The sequence below is a fragment of the Eutrema salsugineum genome, unplaced genomic scaffold, assembly GCF_000478725.1.
Source record: "Eutrema salsugineum unplaced genomic scaffold, Eutsalg1_0 scaffold_9, whole genome shotgun sequence".
NCBI lineage: Eukaryota > Viridiplantae > Streptophyta > Magnoliopsida > Brassicales > Brassicaceae > Eutrema > Eutrema salsugineum.
In genome coordinates this window covers 6,625,402-6,648,895 of record NW_006256342.1, presented here as the reverse complement: position 1 = coordinate 6,648,895, position 23,494 = coordinate 6,625,402, and the positions used below count along the sequence as shown (strand labels likewise).

The 23,494-nt window shown below is 44.7% G+C and overlaps 2 protein-coding genes and 1 pseudogene across 2 annotated transcripts; 2 read left to right on the top strand and 1 right to left on the bottom strand.

The window, feature by feature from the left end:
* Positions 1–2,020: 2,020 nt before the first annotated feature.
* Positions 2,021–4,689, top strand: LOC112085039. The gene is made up of 3 exons (XM_024154001.1): positions 2,021–2,111; positions 4,194–4,328; positions 4,373–4,689. Exons 1-3 carry the CDS (start codon positions 2,021–2,023, stop codon positions 4,687–4,689), a joined length of 543 nt encoding a protein of 180 aa, XP_024009769.1.
* Positions 4,690–9,755: 5,066 nt separating this feature from the next.
* Positions 9,756–15,061, bottom strand: LOC112085035 (annotated as a pseudogene).
* Positions 15,062–16,109: 1,048 nt separating this feature from the next.
* Positions 16,110–18,549, top strand: LOC112085027. The gene is made up of 6 exons (XM_024153991.1): positions 16,110–16,737; positions 16,811–17,200; positions 17,273–17,566; positions 17,681–17,811; positions 18,013–18,075; positions 18,130–18,549. Exons 1-6 carry the CDS (start codon positions 16,110–16,112, stop codon positions 18,547–18,549), a joined length of 1,926 nt encoding a protein of 641 aa, XP_024009759.1.
* The last annotated feature ends 4,945 nt before the right edge of the window (positions 18,550–23,494 follow it).

Here is a 23,494-nt window from a genome sequence, read left to right as displayed (position 1 = left end):
CACAGATTTGGCATAGAAGTTTGATTGCTTGTAGGTGTTGTTTTTAGCCTGTTTTCCTTTCTTCTTTTGATCTTGATAAATCTCGAAAGGTGTCATTGGAACAAGAGTGTGCTTCCTGCCTTTGAACTCAAAAGAATACATGTTGGTAGAGCCATCATGAGTCACTTGTCTATCATACTGCCATGGCCTTCCCAATAGAATGTGACTGGCCTCCATAGGTAGAAAATCACACAGAATTTCGTCCTCATATTTTTCAAGGGTTAGAGAAACCGTTACTTGGCTGTTCACTCGCATTTCACCTTTATCATTGAGCCAATGCAGATTGTATGGCTTGGGATGATTCTTCACGGTCAAGCCAAGCTTATTAACCATGTATTCACTTGCTACTTTGGTGCAGCTTCCTCCATTGATGATGAGATTGCACATCTTGCCTTGCACATGATATCTTGTGTGAAACAGGTTCTGTCTTTGTGCTTCCTCCTCTACCTTAGCTTGCATGTTTAGTATCTTTTTCATCATCAAAAGATCTCCTGTAGCAGCATACTCCTCTTGCTCTTCCAATAAATCTGAGATCTCTTTTTCATCTGCCGATTCATACTCACCATTGTTTAAGAGAATCAGAACTTTCTTTTTTAGATATTCACTAGCAATGTGTCCTCTTCCTTGACACTTGAAGTAGACTATCTCACGAGCTCTAGTAGTTGATGTTTCGGTTTCGACCTTGAAGTCTGGTTTAATAGAGAATGATTTAGAAGACACCACATGCTCAGTACTTGGTTTTTCTTCTTTGGCAAAGCTTGGTCTAACTGTAGATGAACCAACTCCAAAAGTTGATCGAGATCCTCTCCTCTTGAGCTGGTGTTTGACCAGAATGGCTTTGTGGTATATCTCCTCTAGGTCAGCATAGCTTTGCATCTCCACTCTATCTTGAACTATTCGGTTTAACCCACTCAAAAACCTAGGTATGGTTGCTTCTTCATCTTCTTCAATATCAGCTTTGATCATCGGAGATTCGATTTCTTGAAAATAATCTTCTACACTACTGTTTCCTTGAGTCTAGTGCCTAAGTTTCTTGTGTAGCTCTCTGTGATAGTGACTAGGAACAAAGCGTTTCCTCATGAATTCTTTCAACTCATCACAAGTATCAACTGGCGGCTCTCTATTGCGTTTGTGGCTTGTTGTAATCTGATCCCACCAGTTTATAGCATAGCCATAAAACTCTGTAGCAGGTAGCTTCACCATATTGAGGTCTGAATACTTTTGACACTCATAGATTATCTTGATCTTCTTTTCCCATTCCAGGTAAGCGTCTGGATCTTTTTTGCCATAAAAGAAGGAAATTTTAGCTTCATGCCTCTCATGTCATCATCAACATGTTCCCTTGCTCTTCTTCCACGTCTTGGACTGCCTTGAGAAGAGGTATCATCACCAACGTCATTTCTAGGCTGTCTCTGCTGAACACGAACTCCATTGGTATTTCTATCTTGAATTCCCCTTGGATTAGGCTCTCCTTGTAGTTGATCAATTCGCTGATGTAGTTCTTCTGCTTGTGTGCTTCATCAGTTGCTCCAACCGAGCCATCATAGCTTCCATAAAGAGTTTGTTGCTGTTGTCTCCTTGCTCTTCACTCATTGTGACCTGAAAAACAAAACAGAAAACAAAACCAGTAACAAGTTGTCAAAATAAATCAAAAATGCAAAAGTGACTCTTCGTGTGCCACAAGAAATCAAAAGCCCTAGAATATGATCGGTTTATTTTTAAACAAACACAGATATGGCCGATGATGAGATCTGATGATAGAAGTTGAAGAGACAAAATGATAACAGATGAATTTTTGAGACACAACAGGTGAGGAACACTTAGATCTATGCAAAAATGATGCAAACTAAACAGATCTAAAGCAATTTTTATGGGTTTTCTTTTTCTGTAGAGAACAAAAACGAAAATAGAAGATGAACAGATGCAGACACGAAATTAAGAAGATCAATAGATGCAGACACAAAATTAAGAAGATGAATAGATGAGAAAGGATAGAGACTCCAAAGAAACTTCTAAGTGTGCTCTGATACCACTTGATGTGATTCTCCCACGGATCGGCACTCAGAAGCTTGGTAAGAGATAGAATAGAGACAGAAGTTTGTGGAATAGACTTCTGTTTGAAGAGATGAATAGATTAGGTTGATGTTTAGAGTATAATTTGATCACAAGAGAAAGAAGAGAAATAAAAATGTGCTGCAGAAGCAGCAATTCACTCTCAAGAGAAGATAGAGAGTAAAGAGATGATAAAGATGCTGCACAAGCAGCGAATCGCTCTCAAAGAGACAAGAGAATTTTGTCCAGATTTGATAAGAGAAAGAGAGAGTTTTATTTGAGAAAAGTTTGATGATCCAATCTAGGATGAGTTCTCATAAGAGATTACAAGCTTATTTAAAGAGAAAAGATGAATAAAACCTAGTCAAACTCAAAAATTACAAGGAAATAAATGCAAGGGTTTGAATAACTCTTAGACTACTTCATGCCATGCCCCTTCCACTTCTTGGTCAAAATTTGTCTTAGGCTTGAGTTCTTGAATCAACAATTGGGCCTTGAGAGAAGTAGACACCATTGCCTCTTTAAAAACCTTCATTTGGAAAATCCATTGGGACAAAACCAAAGGTAAGGGAAGAAGAGTATAACTGAGCCACTTACCCAATTGTTGATCTACTTGAGCTTGAATTAAAACCAGTGTGGTTTGTAATCCATCTTCTCCAGCCTGGCTCAAGCGATCTTCTTTGTTCCATAGATAAGTAGGTACCGCGCCAATGTCTTCCTTGAACTTATTAGCCTTAGCTCTTTGTTTACAGACAAATCTCCCTCGGCTACAAACTGATCTTTAACTCCATGCTCTGGTTCAAGCTCTCCTTTCTTGATGCTGCTCAGTATCACATCAACGTGTCAGGTGGTAGTGACCTTTCGCAATGGCCAGAGGGAAAAGCAGAGGTTCAGCGAGAGCCATACCCGCGTCTGAACCGCTGATCTAACTCGTACACTGAGAACGAAAGAGACGTGCCAAAAGAGACGTGCCAAAAGACGGTCTCACAGCAGACAGAACAAGCCAAGAAAAGTTGGTGAGACCGTCAAAAGCATGGCGGAAGCACAAGATTCGAGCCCAACCAAGTTGGGCCTTGGGCCGACTCACCTGATCCACTATCCATAGACCGATCCAGTATATGAACCCGAGTCAAGTAACTCTTTATAAATATTTTGCCCTTTCCTACAAGAAAGGGGTTCCCTCTCTTAGCCATCTAAAGATTAACAATATCTCTATAGATACTTGTGGTTTTTGAGTTCAAGCAATATACACTTTTCCAGCCATCTTTCCGGCCACTTAAACTTTCTCTTCCTTTCCTCTCCATGGCGGTTTTTAAATCCTAAACCCTAAACTCGAAACCCAAAACTCTTTCACTTTCTTCTCTTTTCCACCTCAAAAAGCTCATTACCATCAAAGGCCCCAGCAGACTCTACCTTTCTTCAGGAGTTCTCGGCCCACTTTCATTTCCACTCGATTTTCAACCTCTTTCTGCTCTCCGATTAGTTACTAGGTGGTTTTTTGTTGTTTTCTGACTTGAACGTCGAAGAGCCTTCAAAAAAACACGTTCTCATAGTATTTTTTGGGTCTTGAAGCAATTTCTCGTTTTACAAGAGGGAAAATCCCCTAAATACATAATATTCATTGAATTATTATGTTTTCTAAAAAAATTACTATTTTTTTGCATGGCGTAGGAAACCATCTTGTAAGCATTAGTTCCACAATTAATGTTTTTTTCATCCAAAAGGTTCAAAGGTTCAAAAGAAATAAAAATAATTGGAAAATTGATTTTTGTTTTCCACATTTACTCCTTGTCCCAATCGGCCCCCAACAATTGGAAAACAGATATTTGTCAGTACAATGTTTAATTAACAAAAAAAAATCTTAAAAACTTATATTGGTCTTTAAAAAGCTCAAAAAAGCAAAGACTTTAATTGTCTTGAAGTCACCAAATTATTTTGAAAGAAGAAAAACTTTAGTTTATTGTTATATATTTATAATCATCAGTATGATTTAGCAAATGAATACTAAAAATATACTCAGCATTGCATTTCCATTTCCATAAACTAAGCATACATAAAACTAACAATAATACAATCTACGTACGAGGACCTTTGAAATTTAGATGGGCTCGTTTGGCATAAAGCTAGAATTCACAAGCATGCGTTTTCTACTTGGCTCTTTGTTCTTGATCGGAACCCTACTCTGGATCGTCTTCTGAGGTGGGGTTGTGATGTAGAACAGACTTGTCTTCTGTGTGGTGATCTTGATGAATGTCGAGACCATCTTTCTTCCAATGTGTTTTCTCGGCTGAGGTTTGGCGTATGGTTCTGGCTTTGCTTCATTTTCCTACGCCTCCTACCTCCTGGAATTCTATTCTTCTTTGGCTCCCTGGAGCTTCAAACGACAAGTTCATGCGTCTTGCGCTTCTGCAGGCCTGGCAGGCTTGCATCTATGAGATCTGGCGCGAAAGAAATCGCAGATTTCATGACGGCATCTCTTTCTCTCCGACAAAGATCTTCCATCTCGTTCGGAGTGTGGTTCGCATAAGGGCCCAAAGCCTTTGTTCTCGGAACTCAGACTACGTCTCCCTTCTTCTTTGCTGGTCTTCTCCCCCCTAGTTGGCGGATTCCAGTTCGTGTCTGTTCTACCTCTTTCCTCCTCTTTCTTTTTCTTCTTCCCTTCTCTTATTTTGTAAAAGATGAGTGGTTTCATCTGGTTCCTGTAATCTACATTATTTAATTTATTCAAGCAAGCCGTTTACCAAAAAAAAAGGACCTTTGAAATTTGAACAATTAAAGCGTCTATTTAAAGCTTTGTTGATGTCATTTTCTTTTGCCTACATGCATGATTTCTTATACATACCCTTTATAGTCGTCTCTCTCATATATGAACGTACTCTTATGCTAATACACGTACATAAATGAATAATCCTCAATAAGATAGTCGAGTTCAAAATAATCACTATCTCATTCGTTGAGAATTGAGATCATTCCAGATTCACCTCAAACTTATAATATACATATCCATCGAAACTCATTTAAAGTAGAACTAATCTTCTTTCTCAAAAAAAAAAAAAAATGGAACTAATCTTTGGACCTAATTAAATCTCAGATAAAAAAAAAGCGAAATACTGTAGGCTGGTTTAATTGGGTCGGGCTTTTATTGGTTCGGTTAGGAAAAATATTCAAGCATTCAAATTCAATTCAGAAACAAAAATGAAAACAGGAATTCCAAAAAATCAAAGAGGGCACACGATTTTATTGCGCTAGGGTAGGATTACAGGAAAATATAAAGCTGAAGAGTGATGTCCACGATCCTTCAATGACAGATTAAGGTTCAAGTTTTTGAAGACGAAGAAGAAGACGATTTAGGGCTTATACTAGAAAATAATTTCAACGTAGTTGCAAATAGGAGTTAATTTAAAAACCTAACTGATATGGACATCCATCCAAAGACCTTACCGGAGCTAATGCCACGAGTCCAAGACGGGGCCATAACACGCTCCAAGATTAAACAACTTAGAAATAGATATAAGAGGGCTTTACACATCTTTATCAACTCACTAGAACCAGACGACCCGTTGTTGCTCGACCTAAATGTCATATACGGCTTAAACGAGATTTGCAGCCAAACCGGGACCGAATACTTGGGATCCAGGTATGACCCACCAGACGATCAAGTCTCTCAGACCAAAATGGGTATCTCTTGACAAATTTTTGATTTAAATGCTAACAGTCCGAGCAGAATTTCATTTTCAGGCTTAAAACTTGAAGAACTAAGGGATGATTCAAAAATAGCTGATACGCGAGAAACTTTGGCCGAGACGCGAGAGATTTTAGCTGAGAAATCAGTACCACCTCGGCCAGACCAAGTTGGCGATAAAATTTGTCGTACTGAAACTGATATCGCTCGACGAAAATCACCAGCTGAATCCAACGCTCGAGACAAAAACAAGTTTGCCCGAGTAACGAGATTGCCGAGACCATGCAAGATTTAGCCGATGATTTAAAGACATCCGGGCTAGAACCACCAGACGACTTGGAAACCTCCAATAAAGGTAAGATCTCTCGTCTAAGTCCATATTCTGAAGCTAACGAATGTGGAATCTTGCCCCACGAACGAGCAGATTTGGAGCTGCTTCACAACACACCACCCGGACCCGAGAAAGGCCAAGAAGACCAAGAAACTAGGACGGAGCAACAAAAAACTTGGGGACTTGAAGACAAGGATTTAGACACATTGGAGAAGCACTTAGAAGAATTTACAAGAAGGTTCCACGCCAGATACGCCACAGCTTCAAGCTCGGCCACCACAACCACACAAGCGGCCAACCGGAACCCTTCACACCAAAGTAAGCTTTTCAATTATTATATTTTCCTTGCAGGTGATCTCAGCCTCCACAACGGCTAAGTACTACATCAAAACGACGTCAGTAGTTTAGTTTAAAGAGTCTTAAGCAAACTTTCCATTTTTGTATTAAATGAAACGATGAGTTTATGATTTCGTAGACTAGGTTTGTTTCTTGTTATTTTCTTTCAAAGTCCTATCGTTTTGAGTCGAACCCTAGAAGGTTCAAGCTGACAGACTATTTATAAAGTCCCACACGCAGCTTTGTAGTCACCAACCTTTTTCCCATTATCAATAAAAGAACGAACTTTCTTCAAAGTTTCTGAGAAGCGGCTTCTCATCCTGTTCATTTCTTTCTTGTGAGATTCAAGCAAGCGTGAACCCCTGCACCGTATCAGAGAGTAACCTCCCCTCTGTGTCGTGTATTCACTCTGCCAACACACCATCTCTTGATCCCACACGAGAGGGCGACCACCTGCGTGTCAGATCCCCATCTATCGATCATTCACCGAGCCAAAGAGAGGGCGACCGCCTGCTTTGTCTCTCCACCACCTAGTCTCCTGTGAGAACCCCTTGGTTCTTACATCATCTGGTATCTGAGCCGAAAGTTCTGCTTTCGGTTTTCTTACACTTATCCTTTTAAATATTTCTTGTTTCCGCATTCATAGGTTGTTAGATTGGTTAGTTATTCTAAGAGAAAAGTTAAAAAAAAAATTAGCTAGGGTATTAGTTCATTGTGTTTGTTTCTTTTCGCCTAAGAAAAAAAACATTTATCGAATTCGTTTTGTTTCATCTCATCTCGTATTATTGCATTTTCGTTTACATTAAAATAGAAAACTCAAAATTTTTTTTTTTTAGAATCTTAGATATCTCTTGCATTTAAAACGTTATTTTACATTTGATACTTTGACGAGTTGTTGTTTTTGTGAGATTTCAAGAAAACATGGGAGATAACACCGAGAACGCCGCACCTGCTCATGCCAATGGACAACAACACAACGAGCTCATGGCCATGCTAGCCACCATGAGAGAAGAATTGAGAGATACGCGTGAACATGTCGCAAGACTCGAGCCACCAGCTCACCGAGCACTGAATCATGTGCTGCCTCAAGCTCGGAGGAACGTGCGCAACCAGGCCGAGGAGATTCCACCTGATTCTGATTCAGACAGCATGCCTAAACTGGAGGATAATCTCCCACCCGACCCTATGCGTAGACGGTGTGTGAGTCGCACAACCAAAGATTTGTAAGGAAAACTAAGGGATCGGAAACTTCTAGGGTTTATCGCCAAAAACAGTAAGATCAAAAGAAAGCTTTTCTTACTGTAAAAGTGTTTAGCTCTTATTGCTTAGGGTTGCAAAAGTTGGCGGAATGAATTACATACATCATATATTTATACTGACTTTCTAAACCGCCTAGCCGAAAATCTCGGGCGAGATTTTCGGAATATTTCCTTATCGCCTCGTGCGGCTGACCGCCTTTGCATCTCGCCTAGGGTTTTCCGTGGGCTTCACCTCTCAAGGCTTCGGTTCGGCCCATCATGCTTCTTTACGGCTCGACCCATATTGCCTTCGTTACGGCTCGGCCCGCCTAATTTCTCCACGGCTCGGCCCGCTTGACATGATTCGCTCCACCTCACCGCGGCACGGCTCGGCCCAAGTGTTTAAGACAGGGGCTCGGTCCATTTTATGTTATACGGCTCGGCCCATCTCCTTCTTCTCGGCTCTCCCACTTGGCGATCGCGGCTCTCCCGCCTTTCTTGGTGGAAACGGCTCTCCTTCTTGCCTTGGTGAGAACGGCTCTCCCATTTGATGGCCACGGCTCTCCCATTTTCTATACTTAGTTATATTGGGATGGTTTTATCTGTGTGGGGTGGAAACCGACCCCAACAGTTAGCCCCCTAGTTCGTCAATCTCGGAGTCGAGAATGACGAGGTACATTACTCTTGACCACGAGATAAACCATCGAGCCGAGCTGTTACGACATGAGCCCAGATTCATGTTTTAGGAGTGTAAGTGCCGAGGTGTTTCCAAGGAATGCCGAGGATGCCGAGGCGAATCAGGGACGAAGCGATTTGATGATGGTTATGCCGAGCCGTGTAAACGACGAGGCGTTTTGTTTTTGTTTAGCCAAGGATGAAGTGTCATTGAACCGGTGTTTCCGAGAGGATGAGTATGTTTGTCCGGGTTTTAAGAGTTTACTTCGGTTTTAGAGAAAGCGATGTAGTCTCGACTTATATTCTCGTGTGCGATAGTAAACCGTGGCGACCAGATACGTTTTTGGTCTGATATTTGTATAGCGCGCTTAATTTTTATTCGTAGAGGATGTAACTTGCACCCTCGTCCTAGGAAAGGTGGTAAAAGTCCGTTTAGAGAACTTTGTACTTGTTGCCCCGTTGTGGCCAGCAACGAGACGAGGCGTTCGGAGGCTTAGTTTGCCGAACTGAAACTGAGGACCGATTAAGGTCCGAGGTAATCAGGTCATGATATCATGCCGAAGTGGTATGATTACTTGCCGAAGTGATGAGTGATAAAATTTAAAAATCCGAGCTTGTTACAATGTGAAGCTAGCCGAAGCGATAATAATTGAACCAGAAATCAAGGGCAAAAGTGAAATAAGTAGATGATTAAAAACGAACTGAGATTATGCCGAAGTGGCGACGTTCCTAAATGGGTAAGTCAAAATAATAGAGTTAAATGAGGTATGTGTACACGTACCTATTCCCCCCCCCCATTTTTAGGAGGGGGGACAGTTGAACCCGTCCGAAGACGGGCTGCCTACGTACCCTTTGCAGGGATCAAGCCGTCCCGTAGTTCATGCTGGTCGTGCTGTATCCTTAGTGATAGTATTTCTTCAGATGCATTGCGTTCCATGATCTTGGAATCGCCTCGTCAGCTAGTGTCGCGAGTTCGTAGACTCCCGGACGAACCACTTTGGTGATCTTGTAAGGACCTTCCCAATTTGCTCCGAGCTTTCCTGCGTTCTTCTCGGCAGTGTTTTGGAAGACCTTTCGGAGGACGAGCTCCCCTTCTTTGAATCTTCGGCTACGAACGTTTTTGTTGTAGTATCGGGCCGTTGCTTGTTGGTAGTTCTGGATTCGAACTAGGGCTTGGTCGCGCTTTTCGTTGATTAGGTCGAATACCTGGGAAATCCACCTCGGGGGGAATTATGCACTCCGATCCGTAGACCAGAGCGAATGGAGTTTCCCCGGTGGCTCGGCGGGGAGTTGTCCGATGAGACCAAAGGACTCCTTCGAGTTCGTCTGCCCACCGTCCCTTCTTGGAGTCGAGCCTCTTTTTCAGACCGTCGAGGATCGTCTTGTTGGCTGCTTCGGCTTGTCCGTTCCCTTGAGGGTATCTTGGCGTAGATTTGCTGAGGCGGATTTTCCACTTCTCGCAGAAGGCTTCGAAGCGTGTTGAGATGAACTGGGATCAGTTGTCGGTGACTATCTCGTAGGGGACCCCATGTCGGCAGATTATATTTTTCCAGACGAAGTGTTCGACCTGATTATCTTTTATGCTTGCGTAAGAATCGGCCTCGACCCACTTGGAGAAGTAATCCGTGAGGACGAGCAGAAAACGCTTCTGCTTTGAGCAATGTAGAGGTTCGACGATGTCCATCGACCATCTCATAAACGGATAAGGCGACGAAATTGACAAGAGCAACTCGGTAGGTTGGTGAATTGTTGGAGCGTGCCGCTGACACTTCTCGCATTTCGCCGTGAATTTCTTGCAGTCTTTGACCATCGTAGGCCAGAAGTAGCCGTGCCGTTTTATCTTGATAGCGAGCGACCTTCCGCTGGAGTGGTTACCGCACGCGCCGCTGTGCACCTCGTGCATGATCTTTCTTGCTTCCGGTCCTTCGAGGCATGTCATGAGAGGCCCCAAAAATCTCCATTTAAACACCTCGCCATCGACGAGGACATAACGTGCTGCCTGAGCTTTCAGCTTGCGGGCTTCCCATTTGTCGGTTGGCGCCTCTCCATCGGCGATGTACATTCGGATGGCTCCGAGTTATTCTTTGTCGCAACCGTATTCCGGCTCGGCTGGTGAGGCGTCTTCTTCCATTAGAATGGCTTCGTCGTCCTCTGGTTCTTGTTCAGGAGGATTTATCAGTCGAACTCCTTCCACCTCTTCGATGCTAGGGCGTTCGATGAACTCAACTGGGATCGTTCGTCGGAGGTCTGGGTCCGAGGTCGAAGCGAGTGCTGCTAAGGCGTCGGCCGAGGTGTTTTCTCCTCGGGGAATGCGAGTGAGTTCGAACTCATCAAACTTTTGCACCAACTCCCGGACCACTTTGAGGTAAGCTCCCATACGTCCATCCTTTGCCTCGTATTCTCTGTTGAACTGACATGCTACGAGCTGTGAGTCGCAGAAGGTTCTTATCTTTCGAACTCCGATTCCCTGTGCTAGCCGTATGCCGGCGATCAGTGCTTCGTATTCTGCTTCGTTGTTCGAGGCGTGGAAGTTCAAGCGAAAAGACTGCTCAACTATTTCTCCGGTGGGAGAGGTGAGGCGGATTCCTATTTTTAGATGACTAGCCGTCGACGTGCACTGTCCATACTTCGTCTAGGGTTGGCTCGTTTGTTGCTTCGGCCAGGAGTTCAATGAGGAAATCAGCGAGCACTTGTGATTTTGCAGACGACCTATTTCGATACTCGATGTCGTATTCGCTCAGCTCTATGGCCAACTTGGCGAGCCGACCGGATTGGCTTGGGCTGTGCAGGATCGAGCGCAGCGGAAGTGTGGCGAGCACAACAATCGAATGCGACTGAAAGTATGGGCGCAGCTTGCGAGCCGAGACTACGACGGCTAGGGCGACCTTCTCGATCTGTGGGTAGCGGGTCTCAGCGTCGGTCAGTGTCTGGCTGATGTAGAAAATGGGTTTTTGCTCGGATCGTTCTTCTCTTATTAACACCCCACTTACAGCTGTAGCAGACACCGCGATGTAGAGGAAGAGCGGCTCTCCTTCGACCGGTTTTGCTAAGATTGGTGGGCTTGCCAGATAAGTCTTCAATTCCTAGAAAGCCGTCTCGCATCGTTCGTCCCATTCAAATTTCTTGTTTCCTCTGAGGGTGTCGTAGAAGGGCAGGCATTTGTCCGTGGAACGGGAGATAAACCTGTTTAGCGCGGCGACTCTTCCTGTTAGCCTTTGCACTTCGCGCTTCGTCCTTGGAGAGGGCATTTCAATTAACGCCTTAATCTGCTTGGGGTTCGCTTCTATGCCTCGGTGGGTTACCAGATAGCCGAGGAATTCTCCCGAGGTGACCGCGAACCTGCACTTTGCCGGATTTAGCTTCATGTTGTACTTGTTCAGCTGTTCGAAACATTCTTGTAGGTGCGCGACGTGGTCTTCCTCCTCGAGTGACTTGACTAACATGTCGTCAATGTATACCTCCATAGTTTTTCCGAGCTGAGCCGCAAACATTTTGTTGACGAGCCGTTGATACGTTGTTCCTGCGTTCTTGAGCCCGAACGGCATGACTTTGTAGCAATATATCCTGCGGTCGGTTATGAATGCCGTTTTTTTCCCGATCATCAGGATGCATCAGGATCTGATTGTAGCCGGAGAACGCGTCCATAAATGTTAACAGTCTATTCCCTGCAGTGGCTTCGACGAGCCGGTCGATGTGTGGCAGGGGAAAGCTGTCTTTTGGGCACGCCTTGTTGAGATCGGTGAAGTCCACACAGACTCGCCACTTGCCGTTCTTCTTCTTTACAACCACCGGGTTTGCGAGCCAGTCCGGATATTTGGCCTCGGCGATTGATCCTACTTTGAGTAATCTTTCGACTTCGCCGTTGACTGCTTTAGCTCGTTCTGGACCAAGCTTTCTTCTCTTCTGCTTGACTGGTTTAAAGGTGGGATCCACGTTCAGCTCGTGACAGGTTACATCGATGCTGATGCCTGGCATATCTTCCGCCGTCCAGGCAAAGGTATCGATGTTTTCCTTGAGGAGGGAAAGGAGCTTGCTTCTCAGGGGCTCTCCTAGTTGTGTTCCAATTTCGACGCACCGTTCCTGATGCGCCTCGTCTATGCACACCGAGTCCACTGCGTCACATATCGGCTCGGTGCGTGTTTTGCGGCTCTCCGCGATCTGTAATTGCTATAAGAGTTTGGAAAGCTCGTTCGCGGGCTCTCTGTCTGTCTTCATCTTTTTGCGGTCTAAGTCAGCTCGTGCGTCGGTGACGGGGTTCCTCAGTTTGTGCTCGGTTAGGCAGCAATTTCTCGATTCCTTCTGATTTCCCCATATCGTTTTGACACCCGATGGAGTTGGGAATTTGAGACAGAGATGATAGGTGGAGGGTACCGCCCTCATCCCGTTGATCCATGGGGTTCCCATGATTACGTTATAGATTGCTGGGTGATCAGTGACGCAAAATTCGATGATCTTGGTGACTCCGCCAGCTACCACGGGAAGCCTGATCGTTCCCATAGTCATCATCGTTTCTCCTGAAAATCCGGTTAGAGGTTTGGGGATTGCTTCCACCTCGGAGAGGTCGATTCCCATTCTCCTGAGTGTTTCCTTGAAGACGACATTCACCGAGCTTCCAGTATCGATGAGCACCCTCGCTACGTCATGATCCCTGATCGTTAGCTCAATCACCTACGGATCATTGTGAGGTCGATCGATTCCTGCCGTTTCCTCCTCGGCGAAAGAGATCACTGTGTTTGGGATGTCAGTTGGCTCTATCCAATTCTCCTTTGCTTCGGCTCGACGCTGATAGGCTTTGATGGAGGAGACGGTATCTTGGTAGTACTGGGATCCACCCATGATCATATTGATCCTTTGCCTCAGCTCGGGTCGCTCTTCAGGTTCGCCTCGCCTGTCGCGCTTGGAGTTATCGCCTCGTCGGGGAGGATTCGCTGGTTCCGCCGCGCCGTTCGGCTCGGCTTTTTCTTGTTGTTCGTTAGGGACGAGGTCTTTGAGGCTGACCGCGTTTTGGAGCTCTCCTGCTGCCATTTTTGCTGCGAGCTTTGCTCCCAGAGTTCGGCATTGAGCCGTTGAGTGTCCGTAGGTCTGGTGATATTCGCAGAAAGCCTTCTCGTCGTAGTTGGCGGACTTTCTCACCCAAGTGTTGTTGCGCGGCTCTCCTCTTCCGCGTCCGGAGCTGACCTGGTAGTTATGGGCACCTCCGCTCCTAGGTTCTTCCGAACTCTGCGTTGTTGCATTGCTCGATGGATTGCCCTTCTTCGCGGGGCGCGGCAGAATTGAGCTTCGAATCGCTGCTTTCGTGGCTTCGTACTGCTCGTCCAAGTTTTTTATTTCCTCCTCGTTTACAACGAAGTCTGATGATCGGTGCAACGCGTCTTGAATCGTTTGCGGCGTATTGAGAGCCATCTCCCTGCGGAACTTGGATTTGTACCACAAAGATCGTTTCAGAGCCTCGAGTGCAGCCTTGTCGCTTATCCCTTCTATTTTGGATACGACTGCCTTGAATCGTGCCATATAATCCCGAAGCGGTTCGTTCGGTCCTTGAGATAGCGTCCACAGATCGGCATCAGATGTTCCTCTGTCCATAAACATCGAGTATTGTTTGAGGAACAAGGCGGAGAGCTGTTGGAAATTGCCGATCGAATTTCGTTCCTGCCTTGAGAACCACTCGAGTGCGGCTCCCTTGAGATGCTCCACGAAGAGCAGGCAGTATCCGGCGTCTACTTCGCGCTCGGTGAGTTCAGCGGCGTTCTTTGTGAAGGCTGGTCCCATTGCTATCCGAAACGCTGTGATGTGTGCTTTGGGGTCGGTTGTTCCTTCGTAGAACGGGATTCGCACCTTCCCCGGCTCGGGAATTCTGGCTTCCGTGATTCTTGCAGTGAACGGGGTTCTTTGAGTTTCTTCAAGCATTTGGTCGATTTCAGGTGCGGCACTTGTCGCGTTGTGCACTTGAGATTTCATGGCTCGTATTTCAGCCATTGTCCGAGCCATAGAGGCTCGCAGCTCTTTGAGCTCGAGATTTTGTGCGTGAGTCATTCCTTTTGATTTTGGGGGTCGCTCCCGCTCCCCTCGCCTCGGCTCGTCTTCGCGTTCTTCCTGCTCGTTCCATTGGGGATTTTCTTCCACCTCGGTTGGGTTATCGACGCGGGTCGGATCGGAGACTTCATCAGTCCGGATGCCGTTTAGTGCCGAGGCGAGTTCTTCTTGACTAATTCGGCGAGCCGAGCCAGTTTGTTGCGGATTTATGGTCTCGTCGTCTTGCTGGGCGTCTGCATAGATCGCATCGTCCCCTTCCTCACCGGCTCGTTGCCTGGAGTTCCGGCGTAGTGGAGGCGGCTCGGTGATGTTGATTTGGGTTGCTGCGGGAGTGCGTTCGTCAAGGGGACGAAGAAACGAGGAATTTCTTGCACCACTCCCCGAGGCTTCTGCGGGTGTCGAGAAATCGAAGCGTCTCGGAATTTCATCCATCGGGTCGGGAATTCCGGTTCTCCAAGTCGAGTGTTGTCGCTCAGCCGCCATCGCGTCGAGCCTCGCCGTAATCGCCTCGTTTCTTTTGTCTTGGTCATCAATTTTTTTCATCAACGCAGCTATCATGTATCGCATCTCCTCGTGGGTTTCAGTCGCCGCCGTCGTTGTGCCTGATGCTGGAGCGTCCTTCTCCGCGCCGTTACCGGTGTTGTTGTTGTTGTCGTCGGGGGTGTTGCTCGCCATGTTCTTCAGATCTTAAAGTCTCGTCGATTTAGAGTAAGAAAGTTTCCATGTCCCCACAGACGGCGCCAAATTGTGTGAGCCAAAACTCGCACAACCAAAGATTTGTAAGGAAAACTAAGGGATTGGAAACTTCTAGGGTTTATCGCCAAAAACAGTAAGATCAAAAGAAAGCTTTTCTTACTGTAAAAGTGTTTAGCTCTTATTGCTTAGGGTTGCAAAAGTTGGCGGAATGAATTACATACATCATATATTTATACTGACTTTCTAAACCGCCTAGCCGAAAATCTCGGGCGAGATTTTCGAAATATTTCCTTATCGCCTCGTGCGGCTGACCGCCTTTGCATCTCGCCTAGGGTTTTCCGTGGGCTTCACCTCTCAAGGCTTCGGTTCGGCCCATCATGCTTCTTTACGGCTCAGCCCATATTGCCTTCGTTACGGCTCGGCCCGCCTAATTTCTCCATGGCTCGGCCCGCTTGACATGATTCGCTCCACCTCACCGCGGCACGGCTCGGCCCAAGTGTTAAAGACAGGGGCTCGGTCCATTTTATGTTATACGGCTCGGCCCATCTCCTTCTTCTCGGCTCTCCCACTTGGCGATCGCGGCTCTCCCGCCTTTCTTGGTGGAAACGGCTCTCCTTCTTGCCTTGGTGAGAACGGCTCTCCCATTTGATGGCCACGGCTCTCCCATTTTCTATACTTAGTTATATTGGGATGGTTTTATCTGTGTGGGGTGGAAACCGACCCCAACAGACGGCATCCGAGAAGACAAGATCCTTTGCTATGCAACAGGCCGCGAGAACGAGAGCCGAGAGAAGTTAACCATGACATAAAACTAACGCCACCAACTTTTGCAGGAAAATCTAATCCCGAAGTCTATTTGGACTGGGAGCGGCGCTTAGAATATATCTTTGACTGCTATGGCTATAGTGAGAACAAGAAAGTGGCCTTAACCGCGGCTCAACTCACCGATAATGCTTTAGCATGGTGGGATCGCACCGTAGCTGAGAGGAGACGCCAAGTTTTTGGACCGATACAAACTTGGCACGACATGAAGTACCTCTTACGACTCAGGTATGTTCCTGAGCATTATCACCGTGACTTACATAAGCGTTTTCGTAAGTTAACTCAGGGAACAAGGAGCTTGGAAGAGTACTTTGAGGAATTTGAAAAACTGATGAACTCCCTAGAGCTTGAAGAGACCGAAGAGGCCTTAATGGCTCAGTTTGTTGACGGTCTACAAGAGAGGATAACCCGTAAAGTGGAGAGGGTCAAGTATAGTGGCCTCCATGAATTATTACATCTTTCAGTTCAGGTGGAACAGCAAATCAAACCCAAAGCCTCGCTAACAAACAGCAACCGAGGGAACCAGCCGTGGCAAACTAGCTCTAGTAGAACCATTGACAAGGGCAAGGCCGTTGAAGCTGATTCTCGTCTCAAATCAAAACCCACCGAGGCACCAAAGACCAACCGACCGGAACCAGGTAAGTTTCAAAACACTAGTCAAGCTAGAACACGCGATATAACCTGTTTCAAGTGTCAGGGACGAGGGTACTATGCACGAGACTGCCTAAATCAAAGGGTAATGATCATCACTCCGAGTGGCGGATATGAATCTCAAGACGAGCCCGAAGAAGAGCCAGAGGACAACGAAGAGGATGTGGAATATCCTGATACTGGTGAATATCTCTTAGTGACTAGTAGTGTCCTGAGCGTTTAACAACAAAGTATGTAATCTTGTTATTGATGAAGGTTCATGCACTAACGTGGCAAGCAAGTTCATGGTAAACAGATTAGGGCTGGAAAGGATCAAGCACCCGAGGCCATACAAATTGCAGTGGCTTGACGATGCCACCGAGCTTAAAGTCACCGAGCAAGTCACGGTTCCTTTTAGTGTGGGCAAGTACAAAGACGAGGATCTTTGTGATTTTGTGCCGATGCAAGCAGGACATCTTTTACTAGGCAGACCGTGGCAGTTTGACAAGGCCACAATGCAAAATGGCCGCACCAACTTTTACAGCTTTACACACTTTGGTTGCAAATACAATCTAGCACCACTCAGCCCCACCGAGGTCCATGAGCTCCAGAGCCGAATGCAACAAGAGGCTAAGTCTTATAAATCAGCATTATATATATCTACTGGTGAATTAAACCGAGTTTGGAGTGCCAATGGCACTATGTTATTAATACTTTTCAAAGAATGTCTTAGTGCAGGTTTAAAGGAACTTGAGCTTCCACCCAAGGTAGAGGCCTTGATCAAGCGGTTCGAAGATGTGTTTCCCGAAGAGATCCCACCAGGGCTACCACCTCTACGGGGAATAGAACATCAGATAGATCTAGTCCCAGGCCAGTCGTTACCAAATAAGGCCGCTTACCGAATGAATCCGGAAGAAAGCAAAGAGCTCGAGAGACAAGTGCGAGACTTGATGGACAAGGGCAATATTAGAGAGAGTCTCAGCCCCTGTGCCGTGCCTGTGCTTCTAGTGCCCAAGAAGGATGGCGCATGGCGTATGTGTGTGGATTGCAGGACCATAAACAACATTACTATCAAGTATAGGCACCCCATTCCGCGTTTAGACGACATGTTGGATTAACTTAGTGGCTCCACTATCTTCTCCAAAGTGGATTTGAAAAGTGGTTATCATCAGGTCAGAATGCGTGAGGGAGATGAATGGAAAACGGCCTTCAAGTGGCTAGTCATGCCTTTTGGCTTAACTAACGCTCCTAGCACCTTCATGCGGTTAATGAACCAGGTTCTTCAAGAATATATAAGTAAATTTGTGGTAGTTTATTTTGACGACATACTTATATATAGTAAGAACCTACATGACCATCTCACACACCTTGAACTAGTGCTCAAATCACTTCGCAAGGAAGGCCTTTATGCTAACCTCAAGAAGTGCTCATTCTGTACTAATCAACTCGTGTTTTTAGGCTTTGTTGTGAGTGAACAGGGCTTAGAGGTGGATGAAGAGAAAATCAAAGCTATACAAGAATGGCCTACCCCTTCCACATCGGTCATGTTCGAAGCTTTCACGGGTTAGCCAGTTTCTACCGACGATTTGTAAAAGATTTCAGCACCGTCACCACTTACGGCTGTCATCAAGAAAAACGTTCCATTTAAGTGGGGAGAAGCTCAAGATGAGGCGTTTCAAGCCTTGAAGGAAAAGCTCACTCAAGCACCTGTTCTTGTGTTACCCAACTTTGGCGAGATGTTTGAGGTGGAATGCGATGCCTCCGGATTGGGGATCGGAGCTGTATTGCACCAGAAGAAGAGGCCGGTGGCATATTTCAGTGAGAAACTCCATGGAGCCACCCTCAATTACCCTACCTATGATAAGGAGCTGTACGCACTGATAGAGCATTGGAAACGTGGCAACATTACTTGTTGTCCAAGGAGTTCATCATTCACACTGATCACGAGACCCTTAAACATTTGCGTGACCAAACCTCACTCAAAAGAAGGCATGCTAAGTGGCTTGAGTTCATAGAGACTTTCCCCTATGTAATCAAGTCCAAAAAAGGCAAAGAAAACGTTGTAGCTGACACTTTATCAAGGCGCCACACACTTATATCGACCATGGAGGCGAAAGTTTTGGGCTTCGAGCACATCAAAGCACTATACAAAGATGATCCTGAGCTTGGTGAAACATATAACGATTGCTGCAAAGGCCCTACAGGTTCTTTCTATATACACGATGAGTTTCTTTTTAAAGATAAACGTTTGTGTATCCCACAGGGGTCAGTGAGGGAGATAGTGCTTAGTGAAGCCCACGGTGGAGGATTAATGGGACACTTTGGGGTGGATAAAACTCTGGCTGTCATGATGGACCATTTCTATTGGCCACACATGAAAAGGGATGTGGAACGATTCTATTAGAGATGTATCCTGTGCCACAAAGCCAAATCCAGGTCACACCCTCACGGTCTATATATGACTCTGCCTATACCTAACACCCCTTGGGTAGATATCTCGATGGATTTTGTCTTAGGTTTTCCCAAGATCAGGCACAAGGACTCCATCTTTGTTGCTGTTGACCGGTTCTCTAAGATGGCCCACTTTATACCGTGTGAAAAGACAAACGACGCCACACAGATAGCCAATTTGTTCTTCAAGGAGGTCGTATGTCTACATGGGATCCCGAGAACAATCATTTCGGACCGAGACACCAATTTTCTCAGCCATTTTTGGCGTACTTTGTGGAAAAAGTTAGGCACCAAGCTCCTTTTCTCCACAACCTGCCACCCACAAACCGATGGTCAAACAGAAGTGGTAAACCGAACCTTGTCCACATTACTTAGGGCTGCACTTGGTAAAAACATAAGCACATGGCTCGATTGCATTCCTTTTGTAGAATTTGCTTATAACCGCGTAAGACACTCGGCTACAAAGCTATCTCCTTTTGAGGTAGTTTATGGTACTAACCCTCTTTCTCCAGTGGATCTTAGACCTATAGCACAGGTAGACCAAGCCAATCTAGATGGACTGAGACGAGGAGAGCTGTTTAAAAAGTTATATGAGACGGCGAAGTCCAATATAGAAAAGAAGACCGAGGTCTACAAGAAGGCCGCATACAAGGGACGAAAGGACATCTCATTTGAGCCAGGAGATTAGGTCTGGTTACACATGAGGACAGAAAGATTCCCTGGTCGGCGTGCATCCAAACTCTCACCACGAGGCGACGGCCCATTCAAAGTCTTGAGCAAGATCAACGATAATGCTTACCGTTTGGATCTTCCAGGTGAGTATAACATTTCACACACTTTCAATGTGGCTGATTTATCTTATTTTGATGCAGGTGAAGAAGTTTTGGGGTCAAAACCTTTAGAAGAGGGAGGGAATGATGTGGACATCGACCCAAAGACCTTACCAGAGCTAATGCCATCAGTCCAAGACGGGGCCATGACATGCTCCAAGATTAAACAACTCAGAAATATATATATATAAAAGAGGGCTTTACACATCTTTATTAACTCACTAGAACCATACGACCCGTTGTTGCCCGACCTGAATGTCATATACGGCTTAAACGAGCTTTGCGGCCAAACCGGGGCTGAATACTTGGGATCCAGGAATGACCCACCAGACGATCAAGTCTCTCAGGCCAAAATGGGTATCTCTCGACCAATTTTTGATTTAAATGCTAATAGTCCGAGCATAATTTCATTTTCAGGCTTAAAACTTGAAGAACTAAGGGATGATTCAAAAATAGCCGATACGCGAGAAACTTTGGCCGAGACACGAGAGATTTTAGCCGAGAAATCAGTACCACCTCGGCCAGACCAAGTTGGCGATAGAATTTGTCGTACTGAAGCTGACATCGCTCGACCAAAATCACCAGCTGAATCCAACCCCTCGAGACAGAAACAAGTTTGCCTGATCGGATAACGAGATTGCCGAGACCATGCAAGATTTAGCCGATGATTTAAAGACACCCGGACTAGAACCACCAGACGACTTGGAAACCTCCAACTAAGGTAAGATCTCTCGTCCAAATCCATATTCTGAAGCTAACGAACGTGGAATCTTGCCCCACCAACGAGCAGATTTGGAGCTGCTTCACAACACACCACCCGGACCCGAGAAAGGCCAAGAAGACCAAGAAAGTAGGACGGAGCAAAAAAAAGCTTGGGGACTTGAAGACAAGGATTTAGACACATTGGAGAAGCACTTAGAAGACTTTACAAGAAGGTTCCAAGCCAGAGACACCACAGCTTCAAGCTCGGCCACCACAACCACACAAGCGGCCAACCGGAACCCTTCACACCAAGGTAAGCTTTTCAATTATTATATTGTCCTTGCAGGTGATCTCAGCCTCCACAACGGCTAAGTACTACATCAAAACGACGTCAGTAGTTTAGTTTAAAGAGTCTTAAGCAAACTTTCCATTTTTGTATTAAATGAAACGATGAGTTTATGATTTCGTAGACTAGGTTTGTTTCTTGTTATTTTCTTTCAAAGTCCTGTCGTTTTGAGTCGAACCCTAAAAGGTTCAAGCTGACGGACTATTTATAAAGTCCCACACGCAGCTTTGTAGTCACCAACCTTTTTCCCATTATCAATAAAAGAACGAACTTTCTTCAAAGTTTATGAGAAGCGGCTTCTCATCCTGTTCATTGATTTCTTGTGAGATTCAAGCAAGCGTGAACCCCTGCACCGTATCAGAGGGTAACCTCCCCTCTGTGTCGTGTATTCACTCCGCCAACACACCATCTCTTGATCCCACACGAGAGGGCGACCGCCTGCGTGTCAGATCCCCATCTATCGATCATTCACCGAGCCAAAGAGAAGGCGACCACCTGCTTTGTCTCTCCACCACCTAGTCTCCCGTAAGAACCCCTTAATTCTTACATCACTAACGTTCAGTCAAAGTCAGCTTTAGTGCCTTCACTCTTCAGTTATCATAGCAATCACAAGAGCCAAAATCACGTATCGTTCAATCGCATTTTCTTTACTGTTTGAATTTCTGGTCGCGAAGCAAGCCGTTGGAGCACACAAGATCAGAGTATCAGGAGACCAAAAAAAAAGTAGAAGGGTATAAGTTTTCAGCTAAAGAGAATATTTTTTCTTTGTCGACATCTTAAATACTTAGAACGATTGATAGATTAAATCGATGGTACCGAATTTACATAAACAACATTGTGAGAATAGACTCGAGCATTTTGCTAGATTGTCTACTTTGTATTCTTCGCGCATGGGATATATGTTAGTGAAAATAAAAACTAGACAATCTCAATTAGAAATAGAAAAATACATAACTATTAATTATTGACACACGTGTTTTGAAGTTCTGACTAGTAGATTTATGTAAATCTTCGTTAGGGTATCATCTCAAATATGAAATCGAGAAAAGAGAAAGATACTTGTGAAAACAGAATGAAGTACTTTTTGGTTTTTTCATATGAAAACATGGACTTAAAAATATATTCTTTTTATAAAAAAAGAGTGCAACTTTAAGTTAGTATATCTAATCTTTTGTTTTAGTCAATAAATAAAACCACAACTAGCAAAAAGGCGTGACCAGAAAAAACAAAATTGGATTCCTAATAAACCTCAGCTCTCTCGTTCCATTACATCGCATTATCGCACCGCACAAAAGCTTAAGAAACTATTCTATCTTTTTGAATAGTGCATCTTAAATGCGCGCCTAATTAACAGTTAAAATTGAGCTTTTAACGGGCCTATTTGTGATGGATCAAAAAATTCTATTTTTCAACGATACAAAATCTTACCGAAAATTGGTTTTATACAATTTACGAAATGAAAACAGAGTTAACATAATCATTCGTTATAGATGGTAATAACACATAATTAATTAGAGGACGAACACGTTAGTCACTAACACCTAATTAACCGCAAGACAAGAGGAAAGATTCAAGGCTTTAAGCTGTACATGAACTGAACTGAACTGAACTGGTCAGGTCAACTGACTAAATTACATCTCTTCTTGGTTGAGAAATTCTCAAATGCGATTGTTGTTGTCGTCGAGAACGAAGCCGTTATTAAGACCAGAACACATCGTCGGAGATTGATCATCGCCTGTGTTTGTGTTTCTTGTGGTATACTGATTTGGTTATAATCCTCTGTTTATCCCGTTTTGATCGGAACCATATACAAATTCTGATGAAGATCCGCCACGTTCCTACGTCTATAGAATGATCGCTAGGGTTTTCTTCTTGATCGAAACTAGAAGAAACAAGTTGTAGATTTACCTTCGTCTCAAGACAAGCCATCAAATCCTTCTTAATAAGATCCTCGATGATATTCAACTCAGAGATATCATCACGAGAATTTTAAAGATGATGGTCTTCTCTTCCCACCAACACCCTAACTTGGACTGGAGGTTATTAGAGGAAGCTTGCCGTTGAGGTAACAATGTGCAATTTCAGAGGCAAGAGAAAGGCCGGAGAAGGAGAAAATAGCGTTGGATTTATCCGCTAGAGAGGTTACCAAGACGGCGATGTTTGCACCGGAGAGAAGGCAGAGATCGGCGAAAAGAGCGTTTACGTTTAGAGAAAGCCACAACTCAAGTCGTTGCTGTTTTGTGTAGCGTTTCTTTATTTCAATCTTTCTCTTTGTCCCTTTCTCCATTTATTAAACTATGAGAGTAAGAAACAAACAAACAAATAGAAAAGAAACATCCAAAACAAACAAAAAAATTAGAGGAGATCATCACTCATCACTCATCAGTCTATTAAGAAAGAAGTTCGAGTAACAAGAATTCTCATTAATAAATCAAATGATGTTCTGGTTACAATATATATACAGCTGTGGTTAAGTGTAAGGAGGCTTAACCAACAATCAAATTCTAATAAACCAGTATAAACGAACTATATATCTCCAATACAGTCTCTCTCTTCTTCTCCACCTTCTTCAATCTCATTAACTCTTCTCCTTCTCTTTCTCTCTCCCCCGATGGCATCTCCTTACTCTCT